The following is a 19,846-nucleotide window of genomic DNA, read 5'->3' as shown; positions in this document are numbered from 1 at the left end:
CATGAAGGCGGCTTTAAGCACTCTGGCAATGTAATGTCTGGACATCAGACTCAACGGATGACGAAGCGTCCAAAAAATAAGAAAAGACGAACAGAGACATATTTACAATATGGTAATAATAATATGTATACATGGTTTAATTATTAACAAAGCTTACGATTAGTAATTTGTGTGTGTGTTTATATATGTGTGTCTATGTGTTTGTTTTTTCAAAACGTAAACAGTCCAATTCAATATGCTGCACCCAATTTTTGGAAATGATAACAATTGTGACATTGCACTTAGAATGTGGCACCGCAGTTGCCACAACGCTTCTCGCGCATCGCCAGGCAGCATAGAATGCCCACGGGGAAGAAGAAGATGGCACAGCAGATTCCCAGTGGCGAGAATGTGTCCTCCAAGTAGCCAATCCGACACGACGGACAGCCGCCAATCACAATGATCTCCGCTGGCGGTGCCTGCTGCACCACAATGCTAACTGGCGTTGTTTCGAAGGCGCCGTATGTGGAGCTGTTTAGCGGTGGCGCTGTTGGATGACCATGATGCACACCAGCAATGAGGCCAGTAGCTACAAATTATTGCACTTTTAATATAGACAGTGTATTTCGAATTAAATTACTCACTGGGATAGGCTGGAGCACTTCCACTCATGACTTCTTCGTAACTCGGCGGTTCGTTTTCTCTCTTTGTGTTTGCAGCCATTCTGCTTGCAATGTTAGGTAGGTAGCAAAGAAGGAAAAAGCTTTTTTTGTTGCAATGACTCAGTCTAGGGGTCGCTCTATATGTTCTTTAGCATTAACTAATTTCTGTTATTGTATTGTTTTTATTGTGTTCTCTCTCCGTTGTGTCTGCCTATTCTTTGTTTTCTTTTGCGTTCTATCGATAATCAGCTGTTTACTGGTTATCGAAACAGCGCAGCAAAACGTATTGGACTTTAAATTTGCGAATTGTCATCTAATTATTATTTGATACAGTGCACAATTATAATTAAAAAAAAAAAAAATAATAATTTCTAGCATTCATGTTACAAAAGATTACCTATAGTACAGTGTATTTTTTAATTTATCACTTATAATACATTTAATTGGCAGAGTATTTTTTTACGTGACATACAAAATAATTATTTAGAAACTCATTAATGTAGGCAAAAGAAACAATATACATAGTTTGAGTTAAAATTGTTTCCTGCTATAGCTATCGATAGTTTATACACCGACCACTACTAATCGAGACTATAAAATGTATTCGATTAATGATTATCGATAAGCACGAATATAATGTAAAGAACGCAAACGCAAAGCAATACATATAGCCGCACTACTCTACCGCCATTGGTCTCTTCTTGTATCTGTTGACGCAAATTCGGTGTAAAAAGGTTTGTGCATTAAAATTGCTTAAATTACGTTGTAAAAAAATCAAATAATAAGTGCAATCAATAGTGCAAGTGTCTGTTAAATGGTTGCATGCAACAGGTGGTAAAGTGAATGATGAGTTGTGCATATTTTCAACATCATTTTGTTGGTGCTGAAAGAATTCCGCTTTTGCTAAATCGATTGGCATTTTTTTCTTCTCTATTGTCTATTTCCGCTGCTCCGCAACTGCTGTCTCGCTCTCGCACGCTTGAATGAACGCAACCCATTAGAGAGGATACACATACAACTACAACAAAGCCGCTGTAGTACTACAGCAAAAGCAAAAACAAAAACAACAAGAGTGAGGTAAACAAAACAAGAGAAGTGTGAGTAGTTGGCTGATGCGCGACATGGCCGATTTAGACGCAGTGCATCTCGGCCTCGATGAAAATGAGGCAGACATCGCCGAGGAGCTGCAAGATTTTGACTCCTTCGACACACGGAGCGAAGCCTCCAAATCCCGAGGCGGCTCCATGGCCTCCGACTCTGAGCCGAGCATTAGCTCGGTGAGCACAGCACCATCCTCGATCGATGGCAGTCGGAGCAGCAGCAAACGTTTGACCAAAACCAAATCCTCCAGCAGCAAGGCAGCCAAGGATGCGACTGCCAAGTCCACAACTGCGGCGACCACAACTAGCACAACAAGTGCAGCTGCAGCAGGTGGCGGTAAAAGTAAATCGAAGAAATCCTCCAAGCGTTCCGCTTCGCCCAGCGAGGTGAATGGCAAAAGGAAAAAGTCAAGCAACAGTGGCAGTGAATCCAAGTCGAAGAAACAGCTGGAACCCGATGAAAAGTCGTCCAACTCAAAGTCACAGGATGGTGAAGAGCGCGACTCCAGTGCCAAGAAATCGCGCAGCAGCAGCAGCTCCAAGAAAAACACACCAACGGCAGCTGCAACAGCAGCCGGCGCAACTGGAGCTGGCGCCAAGAGTGATGCCAGCGATGCGGAGGATGAGAAGCCAACGCATCTGCCTGCCTTGGAGTCAGACAGTGAATCTTCGGACTCCGATTCGGGCACACAGCACAAACGCAATGGCAGCGCTCGGGGCAAGACAACCAAAGCCACCAGCAGCTCTAAGGGATCGACACCGGAGAAGGATGGAGGAGCAAGTGGCAATAATACGCAAAAGTCCTATGACTATATGACGAAACTGAACTATTTGTTCCGCGACACGCGCTTCTTTCTCATCAAGTCCAATAACTCCGACAATGTGCAGTTGTCGAAGAACAAGAGCGTGTGGGCAACATTGCCTCAGAATGATGCCAATCTGAATCAAGCCTTCAAGGAGGCGCGCAATGTGCTGCTCATCTTCTCGGTCAACGAGAGCGGTAAGACAAGCTGGGGTTTCTATGGGGAAGAAGAGTATTACAACATCAGAGACTCTCTCCGTCTGTCTATCTATCCGTATAATGAACACCAAGATACTAGAAAAGCCAGAGGAACTAAATTTGGGAAAATTACATTTGTCTTCTTTAGAGGAGAAGCTGAAGGCCCTTCTGGAGCAAGTCAAGAATATACTTTTTGTTCCTTAATATCTTTTATATTTATGTTCCGATAGTAACAAAATTTGGAGAATGAATACTTCATTACGGTTAGATTATAACCTTGAAAAATTCAGATTTTATTTAAGTTTATTTTGGAATTCAGAGAAATATAAATGTTGAGGCAGTCAGCACTGTTGAATAGTTAGATTAATTGTCTTCATATTTATGTTAAAATCATAGATTATTCTTATAAAACCTAAACTATTCAAAGTTCAATTTACATTATTTATAACCAATACAATACTATAAATGACTTTTTTTTGTACTTCCCCAAAATGAGTAGCAGGTATCTAAGAGTCAAGCCCACTCAACTGTAGTCGCCCTAGTTTTTTTCAACTCCTCAATCCTCATCATCTTTCGCAGGCAAATTCGCTGGCTTTGCTCGCATGGCGGCGCCATCGCGACGCGATATTCCCCAGGTGGCCTGGGTGTTGCCGCCCAGCATTTCACCCAAGGCCTTGGGTGGCGTCATCGAGCTGGATTGGATATGCCGCAAAGAGTTGTCGTTCAATGCGACGCTGCACCTGCACAACTCATGGAACGAGGGTAAACCGGTGAAGATTGGACGTGACGGTCAGGAGATTGAGCCGAAAATTGGCGGCGAACTGTGTCGCCTGTTTCCCGAGGACGAAAACATCGAGTTGACGCCCATCTTGCGCAAATCAAAGGAGACGGCACGCGTGATGCGTGAGAAGGGCATCCATGTGATCTACAAGCCGCCGCGGAGCCTCTCCAGTCGTGGACATGGAGGTGGCGGCGGTGGTGGACGCGGCAACAGTCAGCTGGGACCGATGCGACACAAGCGGAGCTATGGCCACGGGGCACCACATCATCATCAGCGACCGTATCGCCATCATCATCATCACCATCATCATGGCATGGGCATGGGCGGCATGCAGGGAGGCGGTGGTGGCGGCGGCTTCAAACGCAGCGGTTCACCATATCGTCAGATGGCCGCCGGAGCTGCCGGCGGCTCTGCTGAGATGGGGATGCCATCGTGGGAGCGTTACATGTCCACGGCTGCAGCTGCGGAGGCCTATGTGGCCGACTACATACGCAACATGCACGGCCAGCTGCCGCCGTTGCCCTTTGTGCCGCCCTTCGGCCAATTGCCCATGCCCACAGCAGCCGGAGCGGCGAACGCATTGCCCCCCGGTGCACCAGCATCGATGTACGAACAGTTGCCGCCACCGGTGCGTTACTACGATGGTCCGGGTGCACCGCCGTTGCCGGATTACCCGCCGCCACAGCCAATGCGACCACCGCCACCGGGTTTCGATAAGGCGCCCAGCTATGAGGACTTTGCGGCCTGGAAGAATGCGGGTTTGCCGACGGTGGCAGCACCACCGGGTTTCCCGGGAGTCTATGCCGCCAATGGCGGTAGCAGCAATGCCACAGGCAATGGAGGCGGCGGTGGAGGCGGAGGAAATGGCGGCGGTGGTGGAGCTGTGGCAAGCATTAGTGCTGGCAATCGCGATAATAACAACAGCTCGGTGGGCGGTCGACGACGCGATTATGGTGGTGGCGGCAACCGCAGCGGATCTTCGCGACAGTTTCGTGGCGATCGCGGTGGTGGCGGAGGTCAACGCAGCTATCGGGACACCAGGCGTTAAGTGTGCGGTTGAGCCTAATTGCCGGGTAATCGATAACGACAAAAGATAAGTTAAAAGTGCGCGAAATTTAAAAAAAAAGAAAAGTATAAAGTAATCCTCCTAATCCACATCCTTAATTGTGTCGCGTGTGCAAGTAGCAAGTAGCAGCAAAATGCAATGAAAATATCAAGTAAACGTAATCTAAGTGAGCAAACGGATCCGATAACTATCGTTATCGCAATCCAAACGATGATCGATAGTATGAACCGCTCGTATCTTATACACAACACTCCAACTCTCTCTCTCTTCTCTCTCCTCTCTCATACTTTTGCTTAGCTCTTTGTCATGCAAAAGTTCTATATAAATTAAACATAAAACAAACTTACAAAATAAGCAAATTACAACCACAACAAAAAAAAAAAAAGAAAAGTAAACATCAGTTAATCCATATTTTAAAACACAAAAAAAAAAAAAAAAAATACAGAAAAGAGAGAAAAAAATATATCAAGCACAAAATGTGAACTTTATTTAAAAGAGACGCTACAACCAACCAACTACAACACAACAACATGAACGATAACTAACTTACCGTTATATATATATATGTCGATAACGATATCGATAAATCGAAGCAGTGATGTGTGTGTATTGTGTGCGTGTGCTTCCCCTGTGCTTTTCCCCTCACAACAACAACGAGAGTTGGACTTTGAATTGAACGTTCGAATGCGGAGTCGGAATCGGATCCGCATCCTTCCCACCCAAAAATAAATAAGCAAATAGCACTCATATTACAACAAATCGTTCGTTGCAAAACGATAACGATTCACAAATTTTGAAATGAAACAAAACAACCCAACCATATAACACCCGGACAGCATCTCATCTCCTTAGCGAACCTAATGCAATCAACTCCTTAACTAAGGACTCTACTATATACATTCACATCCATATCGTGATATAAGATTATGTGATATTTTTGAGCCTTTCGGCTTACCACAAATTCAACTAACCGACCGCTATAATAATATATTATGGCTTAGCCAAAATTTTCTTAAACTGCAATATTTTCAAGACTGCCACAATTTCAACTCCTATCGAAGGAGGGACTTCACTTGACCCACACTAGCAGACGACTTTGGGACAGTGTTAGGAACATTATTTTTCGTTTTCTTCGTTTGCTCTCTTTCATTGCAGGTGTCAAATGGGCCACCGAATGCTACTGAAGATCATTAAGGACTAGATCAAGACTGAAATCAATATGAAGACTGGATAATGTGTCGACAACATGAAACTATTTATTTTTATTATTTTTCCTCGAGCGTTATTATTATTAAAAGATATAAAAATGAAAAAAAAAAAAAATTAATTTGTTTTACTTAAATGGGCAATTACGAAAATAATTCATCGTACTTACATGGAGTCTGAATCCCAGTTTCAAACTAAGTCGTCAGTTTCATTTCCTGTTGGAAGCATTTATCGGCCCTGGTATCTTACTGAGGAACAGCTGTTTAGGTGCTATGCAGCCCTCGTCAGAAAAGCCGGTTGTTTACATTTTGTTTGTGTATTATACACCTCAATTGTGTCTTTGAACGCAAAAACGGATAAGTTTATATTATTTACGGTATTTAAAAAAAAATAAAAATTTAAATTTTGCGCGAGTAATTATTTAGAAGTTAAAAATTGATAATATCTTGATTTTTGTGGTTGATCTATGATGTGGTCACTCCGTTTTAATTCAATAACCATATAATAATTATGAACGAAAATTAATCAATTAAAATATTGTGTTATTTTATATTTACAATACAAAAAATAAAAGGATTTTGACAGATTCCGATTGTTTACTTCGAAAACAGCTGATGTGCTTTGCCAATGCGTGAAGCGAGCGTCTTTCGACGTTTGCTTTGTGCTCGTCATTCGTACATCTGCTTCCGTCGTCTCTACCCTCAGCCACCCGCTGCTGTAAACATGTAAACATAACCCAACTTTTGAGGCCGAGCAATACATGGCATGTGCATGCATGTGTGCGTGTGTATGTGTATGAAGTGTGCATGTGCCATGTAGTTTGCCATGTATGCACGACACAGATACATGGCAAAGACCGCGGCAAGCGTAAGCAAAGCAAAGCAGCTTTAATATACTTTTTCAATTTTTCAGAAGCAAAGCAATTACGCTGCCAAGCTACTTAAATTATTTATACTACTTTAAGTTAATAAACTTGTATACATTAATCCGGTAGTGGGTGGGGGAATGACTGTGGGAGTCTCACCATGTAGCCCATATACATGGGTCGGCCGTGTATACATGGCAACCATTCTAGCCTACATGGCAACCACAAACTGGTTCTCGGCAAAGGCGGTCAGCGGGGCATTAGAAGTAACACGACAAAGCCTCCCCCCAAAAAAACTACATGCGAAGTGCAGCAGCAAATAAATGTAGAAAAGAGGAGAGACTCGTACTTTAAATATTATATACAAATGAATGCGAATTTTATTTGAATTTAGGCTTCATTATCGTTATAGGTCTTTAAATTATTTAAATTTATTTTAGGTAATGTTCAATTACATTTATCAATTACAAATCTATTCATGTGTCTCTTTCATATTTACAACGGACGCAACAGCTGTAGCAACTGCAACGGCGGGATATCGGCAATGGGATCGGGTCCCAGATGCTATGGTTCAATCTTGCGTATTTTCAGACTTCCGCTACCAACGCCAGCCATCCGATTCGTTAGTAGATTACTCGGTGAGGAGACGGCATTACTGCTGTTATTACTGGCGCCCACACTAAGGGCGGGAGAGCTAATCAACTGAGGCACCATCTGGTTTCCAGTGTTGTTGTCGGCCCCATTGGCGCCGCTTGGACTGCCGACAGCTCCGTTCTGCAAACGACGCTTTAGCACAAAGCGACGTGCTGTGGTAGTTCCAGGCAGCACAGTCGTTGTGGTCGTGCTCGTGGTCACAGTGGCTGTAGTTGATGACTGTGACGCAGCCTTTGCAGTCTGCAACTCTTCGGCCGTAGGATCAACTTCCATCTCAGTATTGCCGCTATCATCATGCTTTCATTATAAAATAACTCTTATTAGATTATAGTCTTTATATTTACTCCTTAGTTTACTTACCGCATCGCTAGCGTGCTCTTCGTCGTCGTGTCCCTCTTCCTCCTCGAATTCGGCACTTTCCGTCTCCTCAGGATACTCGACAAGCTGTCCATTAAGCGTGGGGAACTCAATCACTGGCAATATCAGACGCTGATTGCCATTGCTCTCGTCCATTAGTTGCTGTATTAGCTGAGCAATATCCTCACGCTTCTTGGTCACAGTCAAATAATCGAACCAATTGGTAAGCTGCTTGATAGGCAGCCGATAATCCTTGATGGGTTCCTTAAAGAACTGTTCCACATACTGCAGCAGATAAAGGCCACAGTCGGTAAAGTTATTTTGCTGTGGCACCTTGACACAATGGCCCGGCATGTTGTCCTTGTTGAAAATGTGCGCCTGCGCATCCGGCTTCTTCACCTTATACTCGCACGTAAGATAATCTCGCAGAGTTGCCACCACTCGACTACGTGAGGCTCCCGCCAACGAGTCAAATATCAGTATCAATGGCTGCTTAACAGCCGGCACATCGTCGTTGGTGACGCGGGCGGGTCCAGCCGAAGCCTGTGGCGTTGGTGCTGGCGAAGGCGTCGTTGCCGATGCTGCCGTGCCATCTTTGCTTATTGGTGGATTTGAGTTCTCGCTATCCTCAGATGCCATATCACTTTCGTCACCCTCCGCTTCGTCGCGTTCGCTCTCATCGTCGGCAATGCGACAAATTTCGCTGGGCATCGTTGGCAACGTGACGGAGTCGCGTTTTGCTAGTGGTGTAATAGTTGTGTTGCCAATCTGCATTGGCACTTTCTTGCCACGCGGTCGCTTCAGCTGTTGAGGCTCTACCGGCTGATTGGTATCATAGGTAACGGGCCCCTTGAGGCAGGGGAAACAGATAATGGCTAGGAACCAATGCGATTGCTCATTGATGGGGACTATGATAAAATCCTTGTCGAAAATATCCACCAGTTTTGTCCACTTCTGCACACGCGCATGACGTTTCTGGGCCGCTGTCTGCTTCATGTCTGTGGGACGCGTCAGCGTTGTGAGTCGTTTGTAAAAGAAGGTGCTAAAAATGTGTGTACGTTCGCGCAGCGCTTCCGGGATAAGCGTATTTCGCAGCCAGAGCAAATAGAAATCAATGATTATGTCGTTCAAATAGGATTCCTTGGTGAGGCACACATAATCCTCCATGCGTATGCACAATCCACCCGTTCCTTTAGGGGGATACATCAGCAGACTGATTTGTTCATCCGGTCGCAGTTGCCTTGGCGGCATTTGTTTCGTCTTTTCCAGTTCCTTGCGATCCGAGTCGGCGAGGCGTTCAAAGATTTCGGCCGCATCGCTTGTGGAGATCTCATCCACAAAGTTGAACATGGACTTGATAGTTTCGCGTGCCGAGAAATTAATGCTATCAAACACAAATAGTAAACGACGCTCATGGAGACTGCCATTGCCCTTGAAGGTTAATTCTAAAGAGCAAAATAAATATTTTTGTAGAACGGAAATCGATAGAAAGGCTGCGTGTTAAACTTACGTTCATTGCCCGTATCGTCAGGCAGCTGCAGCTGCGTCTTCACGTACTGTGCGCAACGCTTCAGCATATAGAGTGTGACCAGCGGCTGAGCCTGCTCCGAGCTGGCAAAATGAGCAATCACTTTGATGACTTCGCGCTTGTAAATATTCAGCACAAATTTGGAATCCTTTTCGGGCAGAATGCCCGCTATGCGCACGCCCTTCGACGTGAATTTTACCTTTGAGACCAACTCATTATTAGCATATACATATATTTTATATATATAAATGTGTATTGCACTTACCGGCTCGGTGACTTCAAAGCGATATGGGAACAGACGCAGACACTTGCAATTTAATTCCGTTGTGAATGCTTCGCCCTGGGCCGCATCCGTTTGATCTGTTACATCGCCGCGCACAAAATCTGCAAATCAAAAAATGTGTAAAATGCATTTGTAATTTTGCTCTATGTGGTTGTTCACTTTTTTTTGTCTAAAGTTTGTATATCTTTTGCTTGTATTGCCTGCCTCACCATCGTTGTCCATAATGCTATGCGTGTGCGCACTTGCACTTGCAGTTTGTAAAAATGTATTAAAAATGTTTGCAACTATTTATTTAATTGCAATTTTTGATAAAAATTAAATACACACATTAAACTCGTGTATCGAGTGCGTTGTGTGCTTCCTCTTGTTTGTCGTCACACTAGCATACAGTAAAAATGGCGTGTAGCGCAGCGCCCTCTGTTGTCAGAACTACAAGCACGTAGCATTGCCAACAGCAACGAAAAATAGTGTGCACATAGCTATACAGGGATGCAAACACAAATATTCATAAACGAATGAAGATTGTGTGCATGAAGATTATGACACTTCTTATAATAAATATACATATGTACATATGTATGTATGTATTTTTATGTAAATATGTATGTAACTAATATTTAAAAGAATCGCAGCACAATTTGCGTAAATGAAACATAAGTTAAGCTGCACTATTTTTAAGTTTCTTTAGGTTTTTAAGCTACTCTAACTTGGACAATAAATAAATATTACTCACCTTTGTAAAGCGCCTCCTCGTCCACATCGGGCAGCATTGGTTCGCAGGCAAACAATTGATTCGTATTGCCATTGGTACTGCGCTTCGAATTGTTCGCAGCGCTGCCATCAGCATTGCCATCATCCTGTTCAGCTTCATCCTCACTGCTCAGCAGCACCACGGGATCCACTTCGGCTACTCGACGTCCACTGCGCGTCCTTCCGCCCCTAATGGCCGCCATGCCCCTGCCCCGCACGTTGCCTGTGCCCGTCGCAAAGGTGACGCTTCCTCCGGCGGCGGCTGCTGCTGCTGCCGCAGCCTGCTTCAGGCGTGCCAATTCACGTTTCTTGTCTGCTGCCGTCGTTACCAGCTCACCACCAGGTGAGGCGGTCGAGGAGGAAGCAACGCCAACGCTGCCCATCCCGGATGCATTGGTATTCGATTTGGTCACATAAGATTTACGCTTGGGCGGCTCCTGGAAGACGCGTTTGCAACGCTCACACTTGGCATGATCCATGCCCGTGAAGCCGCACAGTTGACACACAGCATAGTAGCCATCTATGAGCTTGGGTCCTTCGTTTTGGGCTGCAGTTGCTGACGATGCAATGTTCGCTTCTCGCTTCAGCTGCTCGGCAGCATTTGTGGGCTGCTGTTGTTGTTGCTGCTGCTGTTGTTGTTGTTGGGCGTATGTAGTGGGCGTGGCAGTTGTGTTGGCTGAAGCTGCAGCTGCTGCTGCTGCCGCCGCTGCAGCAGCGGCCGCTGCATTCTCCTGTTGCCTGTTCATCTGGAGACTCTCCTCGGCACGTGAGATGAGCTCGCTGGCAGATTCGTTGACGGAGAAGCCCACAGTGACCACAAAGTCCACATTGGCACCGCGATGCTCCACACATTGGATGGTGGTGGTGTTATCAAAAGGCACGCACACTTGCTCCAGCAGATCCTGCACTGTGCAGGACTCTCTGGGTAAAGTGAATGTGATCAGACGCTGCTCCCCCGAAGCGAGTATCACCAGCATCTTGGCACTGTTGCGATCGCGATCAGCAATCGGTTGACCGGCTCGATTGTTTAGCACGTGTTGCGAGTGTATCTCGTAGTTGTTGTGCGACGTCTGTTGCACGGAAGAGGACTGTGGTGGCGTCGCTGTCGCTGCCTGTGCGGCAGCATGTACGCGCTGCTGTTGCGGCGGTGGCTGTGGCAGCAATCGTGGCGCAGCGGCAGGATTAGGTTGCTGTTGCTGCTGCACAGTTTGTGGTTGTTGCTGCTGCTGCTGTTGTTGTTGCTTGGGCACCATGGTGCGCACTAGAGTGCCAGGTGTCTGTTGCCGCATCTGCGTCAATCCTGCTGCGTTTTGAGTGGCATTTGGCGCTGGTGAACTGGTCAATGTCTGACGCTTCTTAAATTCGGCCACGCTCATGCTGGCGCCTCCTGCTGTGCGTACAACTGGCTGCTGTTGCTGTTGCGGATGTTGTTGCTGCTGCTGCTGATGTTGCTGTTGTTGTTGCTCCTCCTCGCTGCTGCTGTTGGCTGCCGAGCTGGGCTGATAGTAGGTGGTCAGCGTGGTGCTGTTGCCATGACTCGCTGTCGCCAGCTGCATGGGAATGCCACCAGTTGTTGCCACTGCCACAGTTCCCGCTGGCTTCTGCTGCTGCTCCTTCTTCACAACGGCTGCTTGTATGCGCTCCTCCAGATCACCCACCAAGCCGCCACTTGTGCTCGGCGATGGTGCCACCACAGTTTGTGTGGGCACCGCTGGACGATAGCGCAACGGTTGACGCATCAACACCATGGGCGGATGCTGCTGCTGTTGTTGCTGTGGCTGCTGCTGCGGATTGCCGGCTGCATCGGTGATCACATGCCGATAGACTTGACGCGGTTGCATCTGTTGTCCAGGCGCCGTCGGCTGTCCCAGATTTGTGATGGTTATCTGCTTGGTTGTCTGCGTCACAATCTGCATCGTTTGTCCGTCGCCCGCTGTACTCGTCTGCAACACGAGCTGAGCGCGCGCTGGACGCACACCTTGTGGTCGCATACTGCGCACAATGCTGCCGGCAACAGTTGGAACGCCGCCGCCTCGTGGACGCACGTGCCGCACAGTCGCTGGTGCTGCGGGTCGTGTGGCAATCACAGTTCCCGCTGGATGGCGAGCAATGACGGCGCCGCCTCGCGGAGATTTGCCTCGAAATGGCGAGCGCACCAATTGAGCGGCAGTTGCCACCAATTGTGGCTGCTGCACCGCTTGTTGTTGTTGCTGCTGTTGTTGTTGCTGCTGCTGCTGTTGTTGTTGTTGCTGCTGTTGCAGAGGCGTCTTCTGCATCTGCACTTGCTGAAAGACGACGTTATTCGTTTGCTGTGGCACAACACGCGTTTGCACCAAGTGTGCGGTTTGTGCTTGAAGTTGCAACTGTTGCTGCTGCTGTTGTTGCACGTTATGCAGCACGTGTTGCTGCTGTTGTTGCTGCTGCTGTGGCGATGTTGTATACACCAACCGATTGTTGTACGAATGTATATTGATGCCTTGCTGCGGTATCGCTGTTGCCTGTCGCAACATTAATTCCTGGTGCTGTGGCGCTTGTATCAATACTGGAGGTCCAGTTGGCTGTTGAACTATCACATGTGTGTTGTTTAGCATCTGCTGTTGAAAAGAATGCAAAAGTGACAGATTAGCTAGAGTATGAATTCAATTTAACATTATATTATGCAAGTTTTACTAGTCAATAACGACAATTCCTACTAGTTTGTAAAACGTAAAAGTTCTCTTGAGTTGAACTCCGAATAGCTCATTGAAACGAAAATCTAACACTACACCTCTTCTTCAATATTAATAACAAGTTACATTTAAGTCACAATAAAGTCTTCTCCCAATAACAACACTCACACTTTGAGCAAAAAGTCTGAGAGCAACCGATTGAATTGCTCGTATACAAATTTTGCTTGTACTCAACCCAAGAACAGTATTTTCTTTTCTTTTTTGGTCTGTTCTTTCTGGGACCGTTTGCCCACGATCGGTTTAACGCGTCACTTGGCTTTGTGAATCTTGCTTGTGAACAAAAAAGTGCATCAATTTTTTTCATTTAATTCAAAATAATCAAAATATTTGTTTGAAATATGAAAAATTCATGTTTAAAATTTCAAAAAGTTGAATGTTACAATAGTACAATGACTTTTTCAGTCAATCGATCTTTTAATAAGTCTCTCTGCGCGAGCGTCACTCGTATCTCTCATTGTGCGATGTTCTGTAAGCAAGCGTTTCACGATCAGCTCATATGTAATGAGCTCAACTGAAAACGAGGACAAAAAGAAACAAAGTCTGATGCTCAGAGATAGAACGACACTGCATGCTTTTTTTCGGTTGTACTCATAAGGAAAATAACGGTTAACAGTTATTTGCGAGCTATGTCACTGACAGATTAAAACAAGAAAGAACTTGCACACTATTTTGAACACTAATTCGGAACTCAGTAGTTTAGAAATATGAAAAACAGAATCGAAACATAATTGTAATTATGTGACAACCACGAAATAAAACTTAGCGCTCAAATTATTATAGTTTTCAATTGGCAAATGATTATGCTTTAAAATTTATGTCATCTTTGTTATATGAAATATTTTATACTTAGCTTATTAATTAAAAAAAATTTTACATGTAATATATATAATTTGCGGACCCGATTCTACGTTTATTTCGGATAAGGCAATAATGTATGAATGCCAATAAATGTTAGAACCATTTCTTCAACGAACATGAGTTATTTGATAAAACAAATCTATTAACTAGGTATAGGTAGGACCGGTTGCCCCTGCTCGGGGCAGAGCATAGACCAGTGGAGGTCCGTAGCTGTACCGGTGGATTGATTAGCTAAGTATAAACAAAATTATTTCCGCTGACTCACTGCCAAACCGAATAAATGTATCAACGAAATAGTGAGAGCTAGAAGGCTGCAAAGCTGACAAGGTTTGTCTACACTAAGTGCAACTATGCCCAAACCTACACTCAATTGAGAGGTCAAAGGTTATGTGATACTTACTATCTGCCGCTGTTGTTGTTGCGTGGTCGTCATGCGGTAGACAATCTGCTGATGTTGTGGCTGCTGTTGCTGCTGCTGGGCAGGTGACGTTTGCAACTGCAACGTTTGCTGCTGATGCTGTGGACTCTGCAGCAGTTGCGGTTGTTGTTGCGGTGCTGCTTGCACCAGCGACGTGCTTTGTTGCTGATAGGCGGGATGTTGTTGCTGCTGTTGTTGGTATTGCTGCTGTTGCTGCTGCAGCACTTGTTGCTGTTGCTTCTTTTGCTGCTGCTGCTGTTGCAGTTGCTGCATGGAGGCATGTTGCACAATTGTATTCGATTGCAACACCTGATCAGATGTGTAATAGATTTGTTGAGTATGTTGAATGGCGGGTTGTTGTTGTTGCTGCTGTTGCACATATTGTTGCTGCTGCTGCTCCAGATGCAACTGTTGCTGCTGTTGAACTTCTTGTTGCTGCTGCTGCTGATAATGAACTTGCTGATGCTGATGATGCATGACAACTTGCTGCTGTTGCTGCTGCTGTTGTTGCACTTCCTGCTGCTGCTGCTGCTGTTGTTGTTGTTGCTGCTGCTGCTGTTGCAGATCAGTACCAAGGGTAATGTAATGACTTGCGGTTGCCGTTGGCTGTGGTTGCTGATACTGCGCTGGTGCCGCTGTTTGATAAACCACTTGCTGCTGATCGTTGAACACTAGTTGCTGATCATCTTGCAGCACCAAGGACTGAAAACGATTAAACTTGATTAATATATTGTTTTTTGTTGTTGTCTTTTTTGTTATTGTACTTACACCTACTTCGTCGTGTGGTACTTGCACCACCTGCAGATCCGAATAAACGGGCTTCATCTCCATGTCCTCAATGGCAATATATTGTTCCATGGCGCACTACAACACATCAGATAAATGGAAGACATTTTGTATTTTATGCTCTGTGTACTGTAAACTGTGCGTGTGTTGTCTGTGACGTCACAAGGCAGCAGCGCAATTTTCCTGTTCGCAGTCGTTCCGTCTATTTTACCTTTTTGGGCCTTGGCCAATTTGTCGTGTTGCTTCCAACTCTTTAAATAAATTTGTATAAAACACACAACCTCGCACTTATCTAACGCATTTTTACGCTTTATTTCGCTACTTGTGTTAAAATATGCTGATGCATTTAATTAAATGTCCACGACGTTTGCATGAAAATTCGCTTTCATTACTCTCAAACACCAAGCACCATAGAAGCAGGCACCAGGCAGAAACAAATATGGCGTTTGATGGCAGTTGGCAATGCCAACGCACAGCGCTCGATATGCGCGATGCGCCCTCTAGCGGCTGTATGCATCAAGTCAGCTGTTCGCAAACATTTTCCAGTGTTGCGTTTTGGTCTGCATTTTTATTGACGTTTGCCTTTAGTACGTTTCCGTCTAATATAGAGGGGTACCACTATTTGCCATGTAGGGTACTGAGTGTCAATTGTGGTACCACTAAATGACTGAAAGCCACTTATCACTGGAGTTTTCTTAATTTTCACATTTTTAATGGCACATCGCGTAAACGACACTAGTGCCTTTTTATTACACATTGTGCAGATTGTTAAATGTTTCGAATGCACTCAAATTAATGTTAATTAAATGTTGATTTAATGTCTGTTTGAACTATGATTTGTGCAGCGCGAAAGGAGCGCGCAGCTCTTGCGAATTATTTTGAAGAGGAAGACGAAAGCAACAACACACAATGAAGTAGTTTGGTCTCAATTGGTGCTACAGACAAATAAACGAGTTGTCAGCTCTGTTCGCTGATTATTTAAATTGGAGGTAGCTCGGGATATTTTAAATTACTAAATTTTTTGTTAAATACAATTTGATTTTAATGTGTATGTGTATTTTTTGAGAATGTAATTTAAATGTTATTAATGTTTGATAAATTATATAATAATATTGCAATTTAAAATTAATTTGCAATCATTTAAAAAGGGTTTTGAATAATTTCACCTAATTTATTGCTGCTTCTTATTGACTGTGTTTTTTTTTTTTTTAATTTATTGTAAATAAATTCGTAATAATAATTGCTTAAAATATGAGCTATTTTTGTGTGCGCCTAGTTGGCAGCTCCATTTCGTGAAGTCCCACAAACCGTTTTTGTTTGTCGTTAATTCGGCAATCGTCTGCAGAGAAAAAATAGTAGAAAATAATTAGAAACAATTCAGTGCAGAAGGAGCAGCTACACAATGTTCTTGAACGGACCCAACTATAACAAACTAAAGATAAATTTGCGCTTGGCTCAAAATCGAAATTGGAGCTGGCACAAAAATCGCGAAAGGAGATTGCAGAGATTCTTTCCACAGGCAAAACGGATCGTGTGGAGCTCATCATAAGGTACGTGCTGGGAGGGGATTTTTCAAATCAAGGCTAACGTAGCTAACAACAATAAAAAACACCTTTTAGAGAAGATTACCTCGTGGAGAATGGAAATCATGGAAATGTGTTGGGATCTGCAGCTGGCTCGCTTCGGACTCATTCAGCAGATAAAGGAACTGGATACTGGCATCGCTGAACCCGCGTCCAATCTGGTTACATTGCTGAAAGTAATCTCGGTCATCTTTATGGGCCAGAATTTGCACAGCATTCACGCACTCTGGTGATCATTATGTGCCCGAGAAGCTTATGCATAAGCTTACGCTGCAGGCGCCACCCAAGCTGATGGTAGAGAACTATTTGATTGACTTTGCCAAGAACAAAACCATTTAATTCGAGCCGGATACACAGGTGATGCAGGAGGAAAAGGCCGATTAGTAGGCGTATCTTTTTTGATTTGTCTGATCGCAATAACTGTAGTGGAGTACCGGGAGATCCACCTGGGCCACCACAAATGGGTTTCATTGTCTATCCGGCCATGCCGCATTTGTTGAGATGCCAGCGCCGTCCATTAGCAAACCCTTCAATTATCCACTCTTTGGAGGTGAACTCCCCTGCGCAACAGCCGCCCCCGTTTGCCTACAACATACTGCCTAATCAGCCATCATCGACGTCAACGCCATCACTTTTTCACAAATTGCCAATAAACCGAAACCAAAACCACGCTCTAAGTTGCCGCCTGGTGAGCATCCCAGCGCTCCGCCGCCATCGATGGATCTGCCAACGCTGCACGATGTGCCAGGCAGTTTCAGTGGAAAGAAGGAGGGTAATAACGAGATGGTTTTCGATAAGCTGTCGCTTCAAGAATCTCAAGAAACGCTTCCTGGGGCTCAATCAACAATTTTTATTATTTATGCATTCGTGTTAAAAAACAAATATCCGGTTTTTTATATATAACATACATATATACTATTAAAGGTAATCACATGTTAGAAAAGTTCATCGCTCTCCACCACTTCTTTGAGTTCCAGCAGCTCTAGTAATCCTTTGCCCTTGGTCTCGTTGCGCACGAGTTCGTCGATGACACGATACTGTCCCGGATCGATGAGCAATGTCAGATGCAGCGTTGCATCCTCCCATTCTTCGTGCTCCACTTTATTGGCCAACTTGATAACATTTTCCTTTAGCTTTCCGCCGCCTTCTTTGCCCGCAAAACTCACGCGTAGCTTCATTCTTGAGCGCTCAATAGGCAAATGCTCGCGCAGCATTTTGATGGCCTCCAGTGTGTTCTGTTTGGTATTCTTGTTCATCTTGACGGAGAAGTGCGCATCCTTAAGGGATTTTTCGATGATTGTAGCAGGATATGGACGTCGTGTTTCGGGATTCACACACAAAGCTGCCACGCTATTCACGATACTGTTGAGTTGTGAGTCGAGAACACTTTGTCGCTCCTTCTCTGACACTTGGAGTTCTCCTTTGCTCAGGATTTCTTTGCAGATTTCCGTGTCGTCCTTGGGACCGAATGCCTTTTGCAGTTCATCCTTCTTAGCCGCCTGACCCTTGGACACATTTGTAAAGATCGTGTGTGTTTGGAGCACCTCATCGATGTCTTTCTCGCTGTGTTTTGAACGACGTAGTTAGTTTGGTACTTCGAGCATGTGGCTTTAATTATTCTCTGAACCCACCTGTTGTTGCGCCAGGATAACACTTTGTTCTTGTAGCAGGCTATTTCGAAGCGCTTGCCCGCTTTTTTCAGCCGCACAATTGCCACATTTGTGAGGCGTATTTGATTCGTGGGTGTAAATATTTTGGACATGCTTACTAATAGAGCTTATAGATTTCTTAAATATACCTTTAACGTCGATGAGATAAATATACCAATATACGAATGACCAATAATTACTGGCTGGTTACACTGGCATTTATCGATACATTTTCAAATCGAAAAATCAAAAGAGAACGTTTTTTTATGCATATTATTCGTTATATTGCCATGGAATATTTTTGTGCACTATATAAGATTGACATTGTTATTCTTAAATTAATTCTTTGATACCACAAAAACAATTCTTTAATATTGTTTTCCTTCAAACCTTTTTCTTTTTATTTCAAACTTCAAACATACTAAAATTTGTAAGAACGGTCACACTGCCATTTGATTTGGTCGAAATAATGAGCAGTTTACAATAAATATTTATGCTACCTTAAATAAAATGAATGGATTGTATTTTGCTAGAATAATTTGTGAGACGTTTAAAAAAAGAAAGTATTTTTAGTTTGTTTATTGTATATATGATGCATGTAACTTTATTTTTGAATACAGCAAATTCGTTATTTCCACTTCCACACGTCTTGCTACAGCAGGGGGCAACTCATTGAGCAGCTCTCCCCAATATGGTAAAATCGCGCGTTCAGGCTTTGGAGGAGTAAAATATTTGGCTATTATGCCAACAAGATGCTCATTGACACCGCTCTCTTGGTAATTTTCCTCGATCTTGGGGTGTATTAAGTTGACTGTTTCATTATGAGGATATGAGGATATGCTTGGCTCCGATGCATTGTCAATTGTCATTTCATTTTCCATCAATTGGCTGTTAGAAAGAAACGCATCTGATTCAACAGATTCTTCATCTGGGAGAACCACTTGCGTAGACTCATTGACTGGGCTGGCTGCTTCAAACTCTTCAAAATGGTTACTAAAACGCAAGGAAAAATGTTCAAGATTTGAAAAACGATAACTGAACATGACTTACCGATTCTGTGATGTCTTTATGGGAAGAAATGTCAAATATTTCGCGAACTCCCAATCAACGGGCTTTGAACGATGGTATCTCCAGCTGTCTCTTATAGAACGCCATGCAATCTTGCACTCGTATGCTGAAAGACGTATTATTAAATAACTGCTATGGGTAACGTAAAAATAGATCTATATACCTTCTTTATTCATTTGCGCGCCAATCCTTTTCCATGCGTGTTGTATTGCATTTTGTTCCTTGCGATTTTTGCTTGTTTTCCATAAGCATTCATGTGACTGCACTGCCCTAATAAGTGCGATTTTGTCTTTCCTACAAAACGCCATTCGCCTGCTTTTTCCACTTTTTGAGCTCATTTTCCAATTCTTCTACAAAAATGTTGTGCGAAATAAAGTTCCTTGAATATGTGCGGAAAACAATTTCTTACGTTCAAATTCATACACCAAAAAAAAAACAGCTGTAATAGATTCTTGGAGCAGTGTTTTGTTTATCGATAGCTGCGATAGTGATTTGGGTAAAGCCTGTGTTGGCGTGTGGTTGCA

General features: G+C 44.1%; 5 protein-coding genes and 1 long non-coding RNA gene across 8 annotated transcripts; 2 read left to right on the top strand and 4 right to left on the bottom strand.

Annotated features, from left to right (window-relative positions):
• Nucleotides 1-101: 101 nt before the first annotated feature.
• LOC133842819 (membrane protein BRI3) lies at nucleotides 102-897 on the bottom strand. The gene is made up of 2 exons (XM_062276072.1): nucleotides 624-897; nucleotides 102-568 (listed from the first exon to the last, which is right to left on the bottom strand). The coding sequence occupies exons 1-2, from the start codon at nucleotides 700-702 to the stop codon at nucleotides 282-284; spliced, it is 366 nt and encodes a 121-aa protein (XP_062132056.1). The 5' UTR covers nucleotides 703-897; the 3' UTR covers nucleotides 102-281.
• A 355-nt stretch (nucleotides 898-1,252) lies between these two features.
• Nucleotides 1,253-4,653, top strand: LOC133845491 (YTH domain-containing protein 1). The gene is made up of 3 exons (XM_062279964.1): nucleotides 1,253-1,375; nucleotides 1,643-2,741; nucleotides 3,321-4,653. Exons 2-3 carry the CDS (start codon nucleotides 1,754-1,756, stop codon nucleotides 4,568-4,570), a joined length of 2,238 nt encoding a protein of 745 aa, XP_062135948.1. The 5' UTR covers nucleotides 1,253-1,375; nucleotides 1,643-1,753; the 3' UTR covers nucleotides 4,571-4,653.
• A 2,412-nt stretch (nucleotides 4,654-7,065) lies between these two features.
• On the bottom strand, nucleotides 7,066-15,516 carry LOC133845489 (sentrin-specific protease 6). Of its 3 annotated transcripts, XM_062279961.1 has the most exons (8): nucleotides 15,234-15,516; nucleotides 15,005-15,100; nucleotides 14,219-14,938; nucleotides 10,215-12,825; nucleotides 9,464-9,582; nucleotides 9,181-9,397; nucleotides 7,674-9,115; nucleotides 7,066-7,610 (listed from the first exon to the last, which is right to left on the bottom strand). In XM_062279961.1, the coding sequence occupies exons 2-8, from the start codon at nucleotides 15,092-15,094 to the stop codon at nucleotides 7,224-7,226; spliced, it is 5,586 nt and encodes a 1,861-aa protein (XP_062135945.1). In that variant the 5' UTR covers nucleotides 15,095-15,100; nucleotides 15,234-15,516; the 3' UTR covers nucleotides 7,066-7,223. The 3 variants fall into 3 exon arrangements, with proteins under 3 accessions (XP_062135945.1, XP_062135946.1, XP_062135947.1); XM_062279962.1 differs by having other exon boundaries at nucleotides 15,005-15,516; XM_062279963.1 differs by lacking the exons at nucleotides 10,215-12,825; nucleotides 14,219-14,938; nucleotides 15,005-15,100; nucleotides 15,234-15,516 and adding an exon at nucleotides 9,691-9,853.
• A 480-nt stretch (nucleotides 15,517-15,996) lies between these two features.
• On the top strand, nucleotides 15,997-17,864 carry LOC133845492 (IST1 homolog). Its single transcript, XM_062279965.1, is given in 11 exon segments — nucleotides 15,997-16,476; nucleotides 16,479-16,572; nucleotides 16,642-16,659; nucleotides 16,661-16,794; nucleotides 16,797-16,829; nucleotides 16,832-16,986; nucleotides 16,988-17,099; nucleotides 17,102-17,156; nucleotides 17,158-17,216; nucleotides 17,219-17,405; nucleotides 17,407-17,864. Coding segments are annotated over 11 exon segments (972 nt in total). The 5' UTR covers nucleotides 15,997-16,424; the 3' UTR covers nucleotides 17,480-17,864.
• LOC133845493 (ribosome maturation protein SBDS) lies at nucleotides 17,431-18,411 on the bottom strand. The gene is made up of 2 exons (XM_062279966.1): nucleotides 18,237-18,411; nucleotides 17,431-18,168 (listed from the first exon to the last, which is right to left on the bottom strand). Exons 1-2 carry the CDS (start codon nucleotides 18,365-18,367, stop codon nucleotides 17,541-17,543), a joined length of 759 nt encoding a protein of 252 aa, XP_062135950.1. The 5' UTR covers nucleotides 18,368-18,411; the 3' UTR covers nucleotides 17,431-17,540.
• Nucleotides 18,412-19,363: 952 nt separating this feature from the next.
• LOC133842754 (uncharacterized) lies at nucleotides 19,364-19,818 on the bottom strand. The gene is made up of 3 exons (XR_009894432.1): nucleotides 19,732-19,818; nucleotides 19,486-19,672; nucleotides 19,364-19,428 (listed from the first exon to the last, which is right to left on the bottom strand). It is a non-coding gene; the product is annotated as an uncharacterized LOC133842754 (long non-coding RNA).
• Between the last annotated feature and the right edge of the window lie 28 nt (nucleotides 19,819-19,846).

Source organism: Drosophila sulfurigaster, chromosome 3 (genome assembly GCF_023558435.1).
Source record: "Drosophila sulfurigaster albostrigata strain 15112-1811.04 chromosome 3, ASM2355843v2, whole genome shotgun sequence".
NCBI lineage: Eukaryota > Metazoa > Arthropoda > Insecta > Diptera > Drosophilidae > Drosophila > Drosophila sulfurigaster.
Note: the sequence above shows the minus strand (reverse complement) of the source record. Positions and strands in the feature narration are given on the sequence as shown.

Excerpts from the sequence above, each read along its gene's own strand:
- LOC133845491 (XM_062279964.1), top strand. The coding sequence starts at position 1,754 with ATGCGCGACATGGCCGATTTAGACGCAGTGCATCTCGGCCTCGATGAA. Across the intron at positions 2,742-3,320 it reads CTTCTCGGTCAACGAGAGCG|GCAAATTCGCTGGCTTTGCT; the intron begins GTAAGACAAGCT and ends CATCTTTCGCAG.
- LOC133845493 (XM_062279966.1), bottom strand. The coding sequence starts at position 18,367 with ATGTCCAAAATATTTACACCCACGAATCAAATACGCCTCACAAATGTG. Across the intron at positions 18,169-18,236 it reads TTATCCTGGCGCAACAACAG|CGAGAAAGACATCGATGAGG; the intron begins GTGGGTTCAGAG and ends TTCAAAACACAG.
- LOC133842819 (XM_062276072.1), bottom strand. The coding sequence starts at position 702 with ATGGCTGCAAACACAAAGAGAGAAAACGAACCGCCGAGTTACGAAGAA. Across the intron at positions 569-623 it reads AAGTGCTCCAGCCTATCCCA|CTACTGGCCTCATTGCTGGT; the intron begins GTGAGTAATTTA and ends AATAATTTGTAG.
- LOC133845489 (XM_062279962.1), bottom strand. The coding sequence starts at position 15,094 with ATGGAACAATATATTGCCATTGAGGACATGGAGATGAAGCCCGTTTAT. Across the intron at positions 14,939-15,004 it reads TACCACACGACGAAGTAGGT|TCCTTGGTGCTGCAAGATGA; the intron begins GTAAGTACAATA and ends AATCGTTTTCAG. Across the intron at positions 12,826-14,218 it reads AACAACAACAGCGGCAGATA|CAGATGCTAAACAACACACA; the intron begins GTAAGTATCACA and ends TCTTTTCAACAG.